This window comes from Notechis scutatus, chromosome 3, assembly GCF_049901735.1.
Source record: "Notechis scutatus isolate UNSWTSFEM ecotype Mainland chromosome 3, rNotScu1.2, whole genome shotgun sequence".
NCBI classification, from domain to species: Eukaryota; Metazoa; Chordata; class Lepidosauria; order Squamata; family Elapidae; genus Notechis; species Notechis scutatus.
The window spans coordinates 118,699,151-118,716,912 of NC_142011.1; the positions used below are offsets into that span (position 1 = coordinate 118,699,151).

The window sequence follows — 17,762 nt, forward strand, 5'->3', positions numbered from 1 at the left end:
AGGTATATTTAAAAATAGAACCAGCAAAATATTGGTTCCTGCCCCATATTTTGTGGGTTATTAGAAAGAGAATAAACCCTAATTAGCTTATATGTTTTGTAGTAAATTGCAGCCAGATGGCTTTGGCAGCAAAGGGAGAGAGGGCTCAAATACACCACTACAGAATTACTAGTGCTATATCTGTTGAGAGGGACATAGAACATGAAGAGGTTTGTATTTTCTAAAAACATTTTATAATTATTTTAAACAGCTATTGAAGTGCACAGCATCTCCATTAGCACAGGAGGATTAAAATGCATCTGCTTCAAATAAGGCATTATAGTTCACTTAAAAAACAAGCATTATAAAATACCAATTTCCATATATAACTATTTTGGAAATGAAACGTACTTCAATAATTTTTTGGGGTAGAGAACTGTTGTATTTCTGCAGTTTTTTCCAGTAAGATGTCAATAACTGAAAGTTATCACAGGCTGCTTGTGCAATCTGCTTGTTAGAAAACTGCAAAAATGAAAAACAAATTAATAAGAAATAAAGAACCAACATCATTACAAGTGGATTGTTGTATTTCCAAAAATTTATTTCTCACTATCATTACATAAAGTAACATTAATAAATAAAGTAATATTAAGTTGGTCTCTGTGGTTTAGGCCAGCAGATGGTTTTTCGCATTTGACTCTGTAAACCGCTTAGAGTGCTATAAAGCACTATGAAGCACTATATAAGTGCTATTGCTAAGTACTATTTCCCTTAGAATACCTTAAGATCCCTTAAGAAGGGATGGGGTTAACAATTCTCAAAACAGTTGTGTTCGGTTCTATGTATCCCTCCTAACAGAATGTTATGGAAAACCTATTTGCTAAGAAAAAGTAATCTCAGTCATAGAGGGTAAGAAAGTTTTTTTGCTTTGTTTTTAATTTTAATTTCAAACATGAAAAACTGAAATTAGGTTATTATTTCAATACAATTACATAATTCTTGTTGCTATGGTGTAACTCAGCAAATAATGACTATATATAAGACCCAGTACATCATCCTAATGCAATCCATATGTTTTATGAAATGGGTCATCTACAAAAGCTTGAATTATAACAGCTTTGTTTAGATATCTGAACACTTGTTGCTCTAAAAGCTTATTCAATAGTAAATAATTTTGTAAATACATAATTCACTATCTCTAACACATGATAACTGTTTTTGAAATTTTCAAAAGCATAATAGACCAAATAAATGAACCTTCTAAATAACAAAGTATTCTAAGTGAATACTCTTTGTCTTTGGTCAGCCCACAAAGTTGAACACACTTAAAATTATTTGCTATATTTGTACCTTTAGTGTCACACCACAAACATTTATTGCATCTTTTACTTGAGGATGGTTGGTACAGTGTACAAGTTCTTCACATATCCAAATCCCAAGACAGCAAAGGGCTAAATATCTTTAAAAAGAAAATTTACTTTCATAAGTCACAAAGTCTTCTTATACTAGTAGGATCTTTAAATTGAATTATAATCACCATGCATAAGGTTCAGGTTGTCACTATTTTAGGGTAAATGTTTTTTTTAGAGTTAAATGCAAGCCCTAATATTTCTGCCATAAAAAGCAATGTTTGGTCTTTTGCCTAAGTTGTATTCATTTTTTATATTTATTGTCTAGCTTTACAATGTGAAGGGTCTTATTCTATATACAAGGACAATGACATTACAATTATTTTTTGCCCTCTTCTGTGAACTTTACATTTTTTGCTTGTAATTTACTGAAATATTTTTTATCTTGGACAGTAGACATGTCTTCCTTTTCCCAATATACTGTATATTCTTTAATTACATTTTGTAATATTTTTGTTTCATTCAGGATTTTACCTTGAAGCTTCACTTGGTTCCTCTGTGGCATTCTTTAAAAGAATATTTATGAGGCAACACTAGAAGAAGAAAAATTATAAGAATAAAATGTTTCTTCTGATGGACATATATAGATTCAGCAGTACTGTTGACAATAAAATTATGCTGGAAGCTGTATTTTGAAAGCTATGCAAAACATTTAAAGAAAACTTGTGGAAATATTAATGAAACATCTCTATTATATTATTAAACTTATCTGTATCCAAAACAGAAAGGTTGTGTAGAGGTAAGTCAAAATGTGGATGAGGTAGAGCAACTACCTGATTAAAGCTTTGGAAGTATTTTTTGAGCATATCTATACTCACACCAGTTTAACTTTAACCTGATTTATGAAACTCTTGTTTGGACTGTGACATCATGGCAATAATGTGCAAGATATTTAGTCTGAACCATAGGCTTCCATATCCTTCCTTATGGCTATTCCACTGTTGCTATGCTCTCTCATCTTTCTGGTTCAGGAAAGCAACAGCCCAGGGGTGGGATTCTACCGGTTCTGTCCAGCTCTACAGAACCGGTACCTCTGAAGAGCAGTAGACACAGAACCGGTTCTGTGTCTGCTGCTGTTGTGGCCCACCTGCCCGCCTGGGCTCTTAGTTGCCCTTTATTTCTTGTTTTTTCAACCATAGCTGCTTTGTGCAGCACAGCTAGTTGAAAAAGCAGGAAAAAAGGGCTTATCCAACTGCTGCGCACCCGCATGCAGCGCTGCTCAGCTGTCCGGGCAGCTCAGCAGGTCGTAAATTGCACTCATGCAACTCGCACATGTGCACGCGATGCAGAACAACAGAACCAATAGTTATACTGGTCAGATCCCATTCCTGCAACAGCCAACTGATTTCTTCTCAATGGACAGGTCTTTCTACACACACACGTATGTATTATGTGTGTATGTGTAGTATGTATATGTCCTGTTGAAGTGAGTACAGACACATACATACATATACTTCACCCATCCATCCATCCACCCACCCACAAAGTTAAGTTTATTTGAAGTTAAAGCATTAAAACTTACATGCAAAACAAGCACAAGCAGTTTTTAAAAATGTCTTTATCACTACCAATTTCTTTCTATTGTCATTTAGACCACCCTTCCATATATACTACAAGTAAAAGGCTCAATCATTATAACCAGAAACAAAATGCTGCTGTTTCTGTCTGAATCTGGCAGAAATGCTTTTGAATTACTTGCTCTTTCCTTGAGCTTCTTATTCGTCTGTTTTACACATATGCCCCCTCCAATAGTGCACTGTCTCATTATTTTTCCAGTCATCTGATGTTAAAAGTGTTTCACCCTCAGGTGTCAAGTAGACCAAATAACTTGTAGGACAGAAAGAAACTAAGCTAAAAAAATGCAAACATTTCTGCTAGATTATGAACCAACTATCTTCTATTTCCAAGGCAAAAGTTATAACCACTGTACTGCTATAGCATTTAAGGTAAAAAAAAAAAAGTAGCTTTAAACCACATCAAATAGGATCGTAAGCATTGATACTGGCCTACTCGGGTGAGCCTATAACAAATTGAACCAAAAGGGCAGAGGATGAAGACATGTAGTGTAGTGATGAAGGTGCTGGTTTAGAAAATGGGAGACTATGAGGTTGGGCCAGTTGCCATCTCAACCCAGCCCACCTCACACAGTCATTATGGGGAAAACAGGAAGCAGAAGTATTAGGCTTGTATTAGCCTTGAGTCGACTGCACATGCATGCATGCATGCATGCACAAACATCAAATAATAACATAAAAAACGGTTTAGAATTCCTTCAGAAAACCAGAGATTGATCTGTGACTTTGAATTGACAACTGCAGAAAAAAGGGAACTACAGCCTCTTGGTGAATTGATGTAATCAACACAGCCTATTCCTAAAACCTCTGAATCAATCTGAAATGACATCAAAAAAGCAAATAAGTCTGGAAGAAGAGGAATGGGGGATGGATTCATATTTTCTCCATCTTTTCTTTCATGAGGGACTCTAGCCTTTAAGGCCATTTAAATAGGGAGTAATTACCATTCCTGGTGGCAGAGAATTCTATAGTTTACCTGTATAATAAATTCACTTTATTTCAGTTATTAATCAGTCCAAAAGAATTGGTATTCAAAGTATCCAAAACTAAACTGACAATGTCAGTATAGTTAAGAAAAGTACATACTGAGGAAAAAAAATGGCTAAACAATATTAAATCAAAATACATTAAAGGACTTGCTCGGGCTACACATATACAACAAGAAGAAATTAAAATTATCAATCTGGACAATATAAACTTGGAATAGAAGTAAAAAAAATACAAATACTAAACAAATGCATATACAATAGTGGCCAAAATTGTGGAAACCTTTGGGGAAAAGTGTTTCCTTAACATATTTTATGCCATCACTACCAAACGGAGATATTGATCTCATCAATCCAAATAACACTGTCCCATTGTTCCTCTATCCAGGTAATATGGGTTTTAGCCCAGTTTAGTATTTTCAACTTTTGTTTGAGAGATAAAAGTGGGTTTTTTTTTTGGTGGAATTCTAGATTTTATTCCAGCAGTCTGCACCGAACAGTCCTTGCACTCAACTTTACACTACATTGCGCCATTTCAGATTATTTTCTTCTGTCATATAGGCACAATCTCTTAATTCTTCTATCATCACTTGCTGTTGTGCACCTTTTCCTGCCTTTACCAGTATGGTTTTCTGGTGACTGAGTCTCCTTATATCTCTTCAAAAACTTAGAAATGCCACCTTGGTTAAGTTTCCATCAATTTTCCTTCTAATTTCTTTATAACTGTAGCTTTCTTCACTTAATAATACTATTTTACATCACTTTCTGGGCGACCAGTCAACTCTTTGCATCATTACTTTAATTATATTACGTTTTACAAGCTCATTAGATGAAAGAACACAAAAAACCCCAACCAACTTGATAGCGATCACATAAAACAGATAAATGTCCTCCTCTTAGCTTCAATAAATGACATCAATACTGAATCTTACTGTGATCTGATTGGCTCATTGCCAAAACAAGATGACACCTGATTGGCTCGCTAAACACTCATGCTCATTGGCTACAATCAGATGAAGGAAAGCTACATGATATCAACCTAAGCAAGTTGTGCTTCCTAGTTATTTGGTTATAACTTTTCATAGAATACAGATAATTGAACAAACTTTGTTGCATTACATTCTTGATTAAATTATCTTTCCAATAATATATAATTTTATGGTCCTACTCCAAAAAAAGTGGTGTTATTACTCATAAAACCTCAAAAATACACTTCCCAAAAGTTTTCCACAATTTTGGCCACTACTGTATAAATATATGAATATATACATATCTATATATATAAAAGTAAAATACCACTCACACATCATCACAAAATCTCCAGAACCGTAAAGCCTACAAACTTGAAATTTGGCACATATTTTCCTCTTGGCTTCTAGGTGCTCACTAAGAAAGGATTTTTTGAAATGACCATCAGAGCATTAGTATTTCATATATTATTATTAACATGCTCTGATGCTAAGGAGTTCTACTCCCTCTCCCCACCTGAAATCTGTTACAAATGCAAAACACAAGCAGAGGAGTTTCAGTTTCAATTTCAGAGCAGCAACCAGCTTTAGTACAGAACAGGATGCTAGTCAGATGAATACTGATGGATGCTGGTAGACAGAGGCACAATTCCCCCCCCCTTATTTTCCTCCCCCAAAACTAAGCCCAATCACATAGTTTCGTAGTGGAGCACGGGTATAGAGCTAGTATAAATATATATTCATAATTAAACAATTAAATTATCCCAAAGGATTTAAGAATTACAAACTTTTCTTACAGATCCCTGTCAAACCTGACAAATATACCCGTGCTTCGCTACGAAACTATGTGATCGGGCTAAGTTTTTGGGGAGGAAAATAAGGGGGGCGGAATTGTGTCTCTGCCTACTAACATCCATCGATATTCATCTAGATAGTGTCCTGTCAGTGTGTTGAGACAGTTGAGGGCTGACATGACAGGTATGTCCCAAAGCCACTGGTTAATGCTAATCCTGAGGTTAATGTTAAGCCTTAACTATATATTATATTGAGAAATATTTTATTTTATTTGTCCTATCATTTCATCCAACTAGTTTTAGTGGGAAAACTAAACACTGAAGGATAAATACGCGTAGCCCTATTCATGATTCAATATATCTCTCTATATCATACTAGAGGTATATTTTTACCCTGCTTTCATTCCAAAAAAACTTTAAATTCTTTGGCATTTTCTCATGGGGAGCTGCTTCAATGCCTTAATTATTTTGGTTCTCCTTTGCTCCATCTTTTCCATCTCTAAAATATCCTAAAATATCCTTTAAGATATTACTATGGTTTTAATTTGCCGATGAACTGTTTATCACTTGTGCTTTAAGATCTGAGTCCCTTTTTCTTAGCTCAACACAAATAATGTAAAAAAAAAATCTTTTCTATATCATTTAAAAATAAGAGAATAGCACAAGTCAGATTTGCATAGCATCCTAACACACAGTATATATTAAATGCAACACTAATTTCAGGAAGGCAGCCTGACTGCCTGTTATCATATAGATCAGCTCACAAAGAAAAAAAATTACCTTGACATCTGCAGTTCCTGTTGTTATTTCTGCTTCAGTAACAGATGATAACAATGAGATGTTTTGGTAAAGGTTAGGGAAGCAAATCAGAGAGCCAAGAATAGTATTTGCTTCTATGCGAGGAGCCTGTAACAAACAAACAAATGCATATGTTTGTATTGCTATATTAATTTAAAAAATTAGATTCTCTTAATATCAAAACAGAAGCCAGTGGTTAAGGCCCCAGTCTAGAAATAGGGAGACTGTGAGGTCTAGTACTGCCTTAGGCATTAAAGCCAGCTGGGTGACTAAAGTCACTCCTCCCTTAGCCCAAACCACCTGCACAGAGTTGTTGTGGAGAAAATAGGAAGATCTTTAACACTAAAGCTTTGATGTGTTCCTTTTATCAAACTGGCAAAAATTTGATAGTATAACTAAAAGAGCTTCCAAAAGCCTCAAAAAGAAGGATTGGGGCCCATAAATCCCTTTCCCTTGAACATTTTCAACAACAGTCAATATACCATAGAGCGAAGAACCCACAATTTCCATGTACAGTTTTATTCCATTCCATTCATTCATCAATGTTTTGCTTCTCTAGTGAAATCGGTTTGAATTAAAGAAAGTAATTAACCAAATTCCTAATTAAGCAATTCCTAATTTTGAAATATTCAATCTTAGATGCTTGAGGACACCTACAGGATATTGAATTCCACTGACAATATCTGATATCACAGACAGTCCTTGATTTAGGGAGCACAATTGGGACTGGACATTCCACCATAAATAAGTGTGATGATAACGTGAGTCATCATGTAAACTGGACCTAATTTTATGACAATTTTTAAAGTGACTGCTAAGTGAATCTGACTTCCCAATTGTCTTTGCTTGTGGGAAGCTAGCTAGGAAGGTTGCAAAATTCAATTACATTAGTACAAGATGCTAGAATCATCATAAATGCAAGCTAGTTGCCAAGTACCCAAATTGCACTCATGTGATTGTGGGGGTTGTATGATGGATATAACTTTGTATACAGTGGAACCTCAGGTGACGACTATAATCTGTTCCAAGAATTTGGTCGTCACCCAATTTGGTCCTCACCGGAAGTGCATGTGCATTAAAAAAAAGAGTGCGACATGGAAGGGGAAATTGGCATGGAACAGCAAATCACTGCAGCTGTGTTTGATCACCACCCAAGCACCCATTCACAACCACAGGTAAGAAATTTTGGTCATCACCCAAATTGGTCATGAATGGAAGAGTTCACAACCAGATGTTCCATCTGTATTTTTTCTTTAAATGGCATTTTTCATCAAAATGACATAACATTTCCAGGTGTTCTTCTGCAACTACAAAAGATTACACCTGTAAATGTAAGATGGACTGCATAAATTGCCCTCATTCTATTTTTGATCATTTCTCTTTCTCAATGCAAAAATGATTAATTTCAGACCAGATCAGAAATTGAAACATGAACATAAAAATGAATGAATTAAAAATGAGAAAAATATTCAGATATTAATCAAGTGAATTTTCATTTGTTTTCATAGCTAAAACAAATGAAATCTAGAAAGCTCATTTGTTCTGTTTACATTTATTTTTAATAAGATTGCACTTCCTAGCATTCAACTTAATATTATGTAATAAAAATATCCTACTTCAGCAACATGAGTTCTGGCTTGGCTATGTAACTGACAAAGATAAGTGATCAACAAGATATTAGTTCATACTGTCAATCAGAAAAGACATATATAATGAAAAATTACTGCTACCTTGAAATTTGAGGTAATTGGCAAGTTGTTATTTGAAAAAAAAATCCAAATGTCATTCTACTCCAATGTCACACTGCACTAATGAGTTAATACTAAGAGTCGGGAAATCTGCATATTGTTAACAATCATACACTGAACTCTGACATACTTACCTCTAACATATTTGTACTCAGAACTCTAGTTGCCGCTGTTATGAAGTCTCTTATTAGCAGTGTAAAGCCGGGTAAGCCCAAGAAGAAAAAGAATGGGGAGCAGTGTTTGATGATAGTGTTCAAAACATTCTGAAAAGGGGGGAAAATGAAATGTGTGAATATGTGAATATGTTAAGAATTTTTCATTTGTCCTTAAAATCAGTATCCTGCTCTTATGTAATAGATCATAGGAGAAAGAAGCTCTGGTTCATGAGGACCAGAGCATATGCGTACTAATATATAATGCACACTTTTGTAAAAGCCCTACAGTTTTGTGGGTTTTTTTCTCCTAACAAGACTGATATTCAGGAAATATTAAAAATGTTACTCCATATAACTAAACTTTACAGTTTTATGCACTGATAATTAACACGAAACAGATTTTTCTCAATCACTGACTAAAAGGTAAATAAATGTTAGCATCACAACACACAGCATTTCCCGTTGAAACATCATTTCAGTTAATGTTCAAACTGGTTTTAATCACTTCCCATGTTACAACTTAAAGGCAGTATCAGTCAATGCAAACATTCTAAAAGAATGAGCAGATGGAGACTGGAGTCATGAAGTGGCTGGTAAACTCCTGTTCTGAAGGCAGAACAAAAGACCCACCTTTTCCATAATTACTGGACTGATTAATGCATTGCGTTTTCTCACAGCACACCTGTAATTATTGAGAGGTAAGCATTGTGCTGTGTGCCTAGTGTCTGAACCTGCTCTATAGCAGCAGATGGGGCTACATCTCTGTTGACATATGTTACAATAAAATGACTCATGAATCTTGGCATGAAAGGCAGAGTGCAGCATTTTAAAAGATTAATAAATTCTAATTGTTAATCTTGCTGGCTTTTTTCTTAAAGCCATGTGTCCATAAAAAGATTCCAGAGTATTTTTCAAGTAAAGGCTAAAGCTACACATTGCATGAATGGACTAAAACTTCACTTTTCTTCTAAAGTGAGAGGTGTTTGGGTCTGGGCCCTTTGGGAGTCTATGAAACAAAGGACATAAGACACTGTAAAGTTCTCCTATGCAAGTCTTAATTAAATAAATGGAACTTGAGCAAACACATTCATGGCACATTGCAGCAGGTTGCTTTTCACCAGTTATCATCTAGGCTGTATATGTTTAAAATCATTCACTGGTAGCATAAAGAAGTATACATTATTATTAAAACAAATAATAAATCATTGTAGGCTTTTTAATTTATATGGTTCAACATATTGACTTTTTTTGAATTGCAATATTTGTTAATTGTGCTAAATATGATAATAGAACTGGTTATATAAAATTTAAGAACAACAATATACCCACTTGTGAAGCTTACTGCCTGAAGCAATCTCCTCAAAATCTCTGAGATTAAACTGAAGGACCAAATAACAATACAATGAACATGAACGTGATATTCAATATCAATGTAGTGGAAACACACTACTGCTGATATATACAAATCAGTTAAGTCATTAGGGTGTCACAGGATCTTAAATATATTTATTACTCATTTGCTAGTTAAGTCTGATTCTTCATGTCCGAACAAGCATCAATTATCTAGTTTCATTTGTAACTATTTGGATTCTTGTAAGTTCATGTTTGTTTCATCAGTAATAATTGTTAATCAGTTCATCTTCTGTCAAGCTTTTTCAATTGCTCTTGATATTTACAAGCATTAGGGTCATCTTCAATAACTCTTGTTTTCACATTAAATGTCCAAAATACTTAAGCTAGCTCCAATATTCATGCTTCCAGTGAAAACACTGCTTTTATTTAATCTAGTATTAAATTATCTGTTCATTTAGTAGTCCAAGGTCTTCTCAATAATTTTTTCTAGCACCACAATCCATTATCAAGCTTTTATTTTGGAGTTTCTGTTACTATATGCACAGAGAAATATGTATGAAGAGCAATGTAAATAGTGAATTCAATTTATAAGACTCTCCTCAGGGCTCACAACTCTGTTGTATTTCATTTAATAAAACAGAAGTACTGATTTAAAAAATGAATAACGTTGAGGAGAAAATAGTGTGTTGCTTAATAGTTTATAAGCTTTTTTGAATTTTTACACACATACACACACACATTTTTGATTAATTTAATCAAAATAAATTCATTCATTCAATCATTCGTTCTTTCTCCAGTTTTAAGATATGTGGATCACCAATTTTAAACATCATTGTTTATGTCTGGAAGGTTTTATATTACATTATATATTTAAAAGCTGAAATAAATAAATTTAAAAATAAGTCCCACTAAATTCAGTAGGACTTATCCCTGATGCAACTTCCACAAAGATACAGTACTCAAATCAGTGCCATTTCTATTGATCTCAAGGCAAGTCTATAGCTGTTTAGAGGGAGTAGGGTGTTACTGCTTGAAAGCTTGATTATTCTTAATGGATGAGTCCCTTAGATCTGCTCTCTCTAGAGTACAGAGAAATGTTCCTCTGGGACTAAATGATTAACTAAATTACTGACCAAATCCAGAGGATAAAGGAAGCAGAGAATTTAAACCCAGAAAATAGTTAGGTGAACTAATGTTATCTTAAGCATACACAGGTACTTGTGAATGAAAATATAGCCAGAAATAAGAGTAGAAATATGTAAGAGTAGAAACTATGTAAGAATTTCTACAAAGCGACTGGGAACTGGGAATCCTAATCATTGGAATTAGGCCATTCTACAATTCTCTGATCTTGCTATGCTACTAAGTTCTAGTCAGTCTAGTATATAGACTGGCTTTGATTATCCAACAGATTTTGTTGTTCTGCTTTTAAAAACAAATTCTACAGCTCAATCCTCTCTGAAGTGGATAACCTCAATAAAGATGGATTACATAAATGAAACTTGGCCTGCCTACTGACAGTGTCTGAGTAACTGACCTTCTGAATACCTTTGCTAATTACTGTTTCAGTCTGACTATGTTTTACACAGAACAACAACCTTTCAACAAATTTGAAAAATAGCTGTCTATAATACCAACTTAATAGCCATGTCTGATCTTGTCTCTTATAATGAAAACTAGAGCCTTGTTTATAATACTGGATTCATCCACTGGAAAGTACCTTAATTTTTCTTCTATGATAAATACAGTATATTTTTCAATGACAACAGACTTGTCCAAATTATTTTAGACAAATTATGCCAATACTATCTTGAATACTTTCTTCAATATGGTGCCAGTTGAGTTGGATTTCATGTCTAGTAATGCTAAATGAAAAGCATAAGGATGGATGAGCCAAAGCAAACTATGCTCTGTCATCAAAGTTAAATGTTAGAGAAAAGAAACACTATAACGGTAGTTTTGCTATCTTTTCCATAGCAGAATGATGCCAAATAGAAAAACAATTCAAGGAAACATGGGAAATGAATTCAATTTTTTTACAACTAATTACCCAAAAGTTTGTGCTAATAATTTCTAAGGGTCAAAGGCAAATATTATCCACATGTCATCCTTCACTGGAATCTTTTCAAAGATAATATCTGATAGCTTAGATTTATGTAGCTTTTTCACACTGTGCCTAGCTAGGATGAATTCAAGGTAACCAAATGTTTTTGACAAGCTGTTGCTGCCAAATATTTCAAATCCTCCCTTTTATGAAGCAATACAGAAAACTGGCAATTTAAGAAGAGAATTCACCTCCAAGGAAATTGCAATGTAAGGACTTCTGTGTAATGTCAATGAGCTTACAAATACATAAATGAATAAAGTAGTTCAAACATAGTAGGTTGTTTCCTTCCTTCAAAGTACAGTTCTGTAAATGTAAATAACATTCATCAGTCTGCAGCCTAGCAAATCAATCATTTTAATTGAATGCTAAGTACACAGAAAGAGTAAAACCACAACCAATAATAAAAGCACAGAACAACAGCAACAGAAATAGGTTTATAACTAATCCTGCCACACACATCCTTTACCACTTTCATAGCTGATCTATAAACATGCAAAATAATTTTGGATTATTATAGTTCCAAATCATTCTACAATTACCAAAATGAAAATTTCAAATGAGAGATTGGTTCTGGAAGCGCTTCCATTGTTTACATAATTGCAGAATATAATTTAGTGTCAGTGCTGTTATAGAAAAATAGAAAAAAGCACTGCAAACCGTTGCTACACAAAATAATGTAGAATCAGAAATAGGAAGAAGGAAGGAGAGTTCTGCTTGTGATTAAATATCATAATTTATATTGATAAATTTTCATTTTCAAAGCACCAAAAATACTGCATATTTATTTAAATATTTCCTTTCACCTCTTTCAAATTTACTGAAAAGTTATAAAATACCTTTTTCTTGTATTCATTATTATTGACATTTATACATGTAACATGATAGGCTGCCATATGTCTTCAGAAAGATTCCTAACCAGAAAGAAGTTAACAGATTAATTCCTGCCTTTAATTATGTAGAGCAGGTTTGAGGTACCAGAGTTTAACATTGTTTTCCTTTTTATAATAAAAAGAGATATTTAAATAATAAGCTATAATGGTGTGAAAGGCAGCTAAGCAACATCAACATTTAATTAATTATTTTGGAAAAATACTCAAGTAAACCCAATTCAAATATTTTTAAAAAGACTACTGAAAAGTTTATTAAGAACGATTATAGAACATGAATAAACGAGGTTATAAGTGTTTGCACTACTAGTTTTGAAACTTCCCTGCATATCCTCTTAATTGTTCTGAGCTATTAAGTTTTCTCTGCATTCCAGTTTAATATTTAAATTAGGCTTTCTGCATAAAACATCAAAATTGCAAAGTCCATGTCCAAAGCCCCATTAATTGCATGCTACTGTTTCTAGTGAAAAGACAATTAAGAAGTTTATAGGAAACTGTTACATTGTTGAAGTATTTTTGGACTTTTGTCAACTACTATACATTATTTTCCTCTCTGAGCGTAAGAATAATAAATATGTAATTGCAGGAATGCTTTTTCTAAAACAGGGCCTCTAATTCTAATTAACTTTGCATCTAGAGTAGAGTAAGCACAAAAAAAGAAATTAAATGATGTAACTGTTGCATGATGTTGTTCTTTTAACTGGGAGATGTTGCTAGAATAAACAAAGGGAAAAGAAGAATACAAGACACAATGAAAAAGAAATCATTCTCAATTCTTACCAAACATCAGAATCCAGAAAATTCCTAAAAGATAACAACAAAGTAATAACAACTTTGAATGTATAACTACTTTATGAATTATTTTTCGCTCCATAACATGCACTCCCCCTCCCCCCAAAAAAGTGGGTGGAAATGTCTGTGTGTCTTATGGAGCGAATATGATGAACAGCAGCCAGGCCGCAGCAGCGGGGTCCTTTTACAGTGCTGAACCCCGCCTCTTCTGTCTCTTTTCCGCAGTGCAGGAGTCAATAGGCAGACTTGGCACATCAGAGGACACCTATCTGTGGTCCTCTCAGGGTCTGCCTCCTGCCCTCACTACACTGCTGCTCCATATTCGGCGCTCCATATTCATATTTTTTTTCATCTTTTCCTCCTCAAAACCTAGGTGTGTCATATGGTCAGGTACGTCTTATGGAGCGAAAAATACGGTACATCAACATGAAGTCAGGAAGAATGAAAGTGAACATTTTATTTCAAGTCAATGACACTGAATTCCCAGTGTATTCTCTTGTAACCGTACAATGATTTCACTTCAAGCTTATTCTTATAGCAAAATAGTAACACATTTTTTAACTTCACAGTTAGCAGAACCAACAAAACCTGTGTGCTCAGATGCCTTCCCAAATTGATGGGATCTACCCTCCTCCCACTTTTTTTTTCCAGGTAGTGGTAACAGCACCTTGTCATGCTTGGTCTCTGATACTTCTAGGCAAGCCCTTCACTAGGGCTGTGTTACTGTCCCTCTGCCCCTCTGCCCACATATCCTGATAAAGAACATGGACAAAATTAGTTCTTGCTTAAGGACATGAATGATGCAGAATGCTTTCTTCAACTGCTTAGTATACAGGAAAACATTTAACAACTATTTCACCTAAACCAACTAGTCCCACTGAATTCTGGTCAGGACCTTCGAAGACCCATTGCAGAAAAACAAATGCTAAGAGTATTTTCCTATAAAGGAATCTATTCAACAAAGGGCTATAATCAAGTGAAACTCATGATTACTCCAGAAGTTTTTATATGGCCAAAAGAGAGAGAGGGAGGGAGGGAGGGAGAGAGGGGGGGGAGAATTAGTGCTGTGCAATGACTATGAAGTTGGACTAGAGGTTGAGAGATGCAGTTAACAATTGTAACCTTTGCTGCTAGCCTTTAAATTTGTTTGTGGGAGCCTCAAAAGTTGATTTTCAGAAGAAGGCATTAGTCTCACCCATATCAGTATAGATATACAGGAGTATCTTTTAATCTCAGCTATATCTGCCTGCTGCCATAGAATAGTTAGGCTGTAGGATAGAACGTAAACGAATAAATATTCAGTGTTATCCAAATATTGAGTGAATGATACATTTACTTTTACTAATATGAAAATAAAGTCAATGAATGCAAACCACTGATATAAGTGCAATAGAGTAATTTAGATGAAAATACCCTACATAAAAGACAGTTGTGACAAGATATAAATTAACATTTCTTTAAGTTCCCATAAAAAGCAGCAGGGCTTCTCTTTCCATTTAGGGATAATAAAACGGTACAATAAAATACCTGAAAGAATTCAATTAGATATGCTTTCCCTCTTTTGGCAGTGAAATGCATCCTTCCTAAATTTACTTAGGAGTAGCTGATACTTTTTGCAACTGTCACTGCAAAAAGAAAATCAAACTTAGTCTTACAGTCTTACAATCCAGAATCCATCCAAGCTGTTCCTAAATGGCAGACTTCATTGATTCTGAGAAAGTAAAATTAAATTCAAGGCCTGGGAAGACTTCCTTCATTGTGGATGGTAGAATATAACATAATACAGGTAGCTCTCGAGTTATGGCCACAATTGGGCCCAAAATTTATGTTGCTAAGTGAAACATTTGTTAAGTGAGTTTACTCCATTATACAACTTTTCTTGCCACAGTACTTTTCATGGCAATCTGAATTATTATTAACCCCCACCCCATTGTAAATCATTCCAGCATTCTTTGGAAGATAATACTTCTTCTTATCTACTAAGAATCCACAAAAGGGATTTTTTTTTACTATTTCTGAAAGAGTTCTGTGGATCTGAGATATCAGCAGGAAAATATTTTCATAGTGGCAGCCCTATGTAAAATGAAGGAATTTCAGTAACAGATCTGTATTTATGCATGGGGGAGGATTGCCACTGCAGGTCCTCAGCAAATACTCTACTCTGACATATATTTACTCAGTGAGAAGATATATTCCTCTTCTGCAAAGCAAATAGCATTTAAGCATGCAGAAATTTGCTTTGCATGGAGTATGTTTTGATTTCAGGGCAAAAGGTAATGCTTTAGGAATCTACAGTAAATATTCTAACGAAGTGTGTTACCAACAATGTTTTATTGTTTTATGCTTATTTATAGCTATCATATCCCCAATTTGCTGATTCTGATTCTTAATCCTACCCAAGAAAGGGCTGAAAAATGGATGCTTGCATTTTATTATGAATCATCATTTGCGTTTTTCTGTGTGATGTTATAAAGTTGATTTAGCATAAAGGCAATGCTTCTTAAATTGATTAGGTTCAACGTGTGACCTCTCACAAATATAATACATAGGAATTATCTGAAACATTTTTTTCTTTTGAATCAGATGTAATTCATGTGCACTGATCCAAAATGTCATCGAAGTATATGTTGAGAAGTCTTTAATTATTGACAAATATTTGCAAATTAAATGTTTACAAATTATCTTCTTTAAATCCCCTGCTTTTATCTAACCCTTACAGGTAAACATATTATAAATTTCCAGAACATTTACATATATAGCCTTAAAAGTCTCACTAGCTTTATTCAAATTTAGATAAAACAGTGTATTCAGAATGGAAACTAATACATGAACAACCAGAAAAGCAATTCTGTCTCAGAACTGCATGTTTGGCTTACTGAAAAATCTGAAGGTAAGTCTGCCACCAAGAGGAACAAAAGAGAATTATTTTTATGTTGCTTAGTAGAAAATTTAGAAATACTGAGTTAACTTCTTATTTTGTTTATGTATGGTTTAGGGTATAATAAAACACTTTGCCAGCATGTATTTGATAGCTATAAAAATTTATTTAGAAATGGAAGCCATGTTAATAGTCGAAATTTGAATTTTCATGTTTGGACAGTTATTACATTTAATATTTGACACAGTCAACCAACTTAATAAAATTCTGTTCTTCTGCTAGTTTACCTTATACTATTTTATCATATTTTTTATTTACACTTTATATTACCTACTATATTTTATTTTATCTCATCATAGCTATTTTATCATACTTATCTCTTATCTCATTTTATTGTATTTTATTGTGGCTGATTCTCATGTTTGATATGGTCAATTATAATTGATTAATCAATAAAGTATATCTTACATAATTTTTAATATTTTTTTTACAATAAAATATAAATATTCCTTTTAGTACTAATTTTTATTGCTGCTTGCATTCAGTCATACTAAACAAAAAGTCAATATGCTAACTGAGCTGATGGCTTCTATTTAGGAAGATCTTAAAAATGCAAGATGTCATAGTTATCTAATAACAGTATAATCCACATCATATAAGTAAAAAACCCAAACGTATCATATATAGCAAGCAAGGAGACAAAAAAAATAAAAGAAAGACTATCACACAGAACTAGACATTTACATCGCTATAACAGAAACCAATTAGACTGTATAAAAGTAGAAACAGGTTTTTAAAAAGTTTGGTTTGTTTATGTTTCAACCTTTCTGCATGGTTGGAAGGCATATTTTATGAACAATATACAATCCCTTACCCAGAATCTGATTGACCCAATAGGAAAGTTATTGCAAGGAAAACATTGTATGAAAATATTGCAAGGAAGACATTGTATGTGCTAACTTGTTGGGCTAGAACAGAGAAGAGCCATTTTCAGTGAAGTCCCTGAGAGATTTGGAACAATTACTTTGTCTCAGTCCAACCTATCTCATAGAAGTTTGGTAGAAAACTTGGAAGAAATGCTGGTGTATACAACCTTGAGCACCTGAAAGGAAGATAGGATATAAATGTAATGAAGTGATGAAACATGATCATAAAAGCCCAGTCCAGCATAATACCACTGAAAAAGAAAAACAAGAAATCCAAGAAGAAACCAGCATGGCTGCACAAACATCTCTCTGTTAAACTAAAGGACAAAAAGGACAAGTACAAAAAATGGAAAGAGGGACACACAACTAAGGCAGAATATCAGCAGATAGCCAGAATCTGCAAGATGA

General features: G+C 34.0%; 1 protein-coding gene across 5 annotated transcripts in view; it reads right to left on the reverse strand.

Annotated features, from left to right (window-relative positions):
- RALGAPA2 (Ral GTPase activating protein catalytic subunit alpha 2) overlaps nucleotides 1–17,762 on the reverse strand; it is a 172,336-nt gene that overhangs the window by 78,769 nt on the left and 75,805 nt on the right. For all 5 annotated transcript variants that reach the window (XM_087961093.1, XM_087961091.1, XM_087961092.1 and 2 more), the window contains 5 exons: nucleotides 8,391–8,519; nucleotides 6,491–6,616; nucleotides 1,863–1,921; nucleotides 1,330–1,438; nucleotides 391–501 (listed from right to left, as the gene is read on the reverse strand). In XM_087961093.1, the coding sequence (XP_087817219.1) occupies nucleotides 391–501; nucleotides 1,330–1,438; nucleotides 1,863–1,921; nucleotides 6,491–6,616; nucleotides 8,391–8,519 (534 nt within the window). The remainder of the gene's footprint in view (nucleotides 1–390; nucleotides 502–1,329; nucleotides 1,439–1,862; nucleotides 1,922–6,490; nucleotides 6,617–8,390; nucleotides 8,520–17,762) is intronic.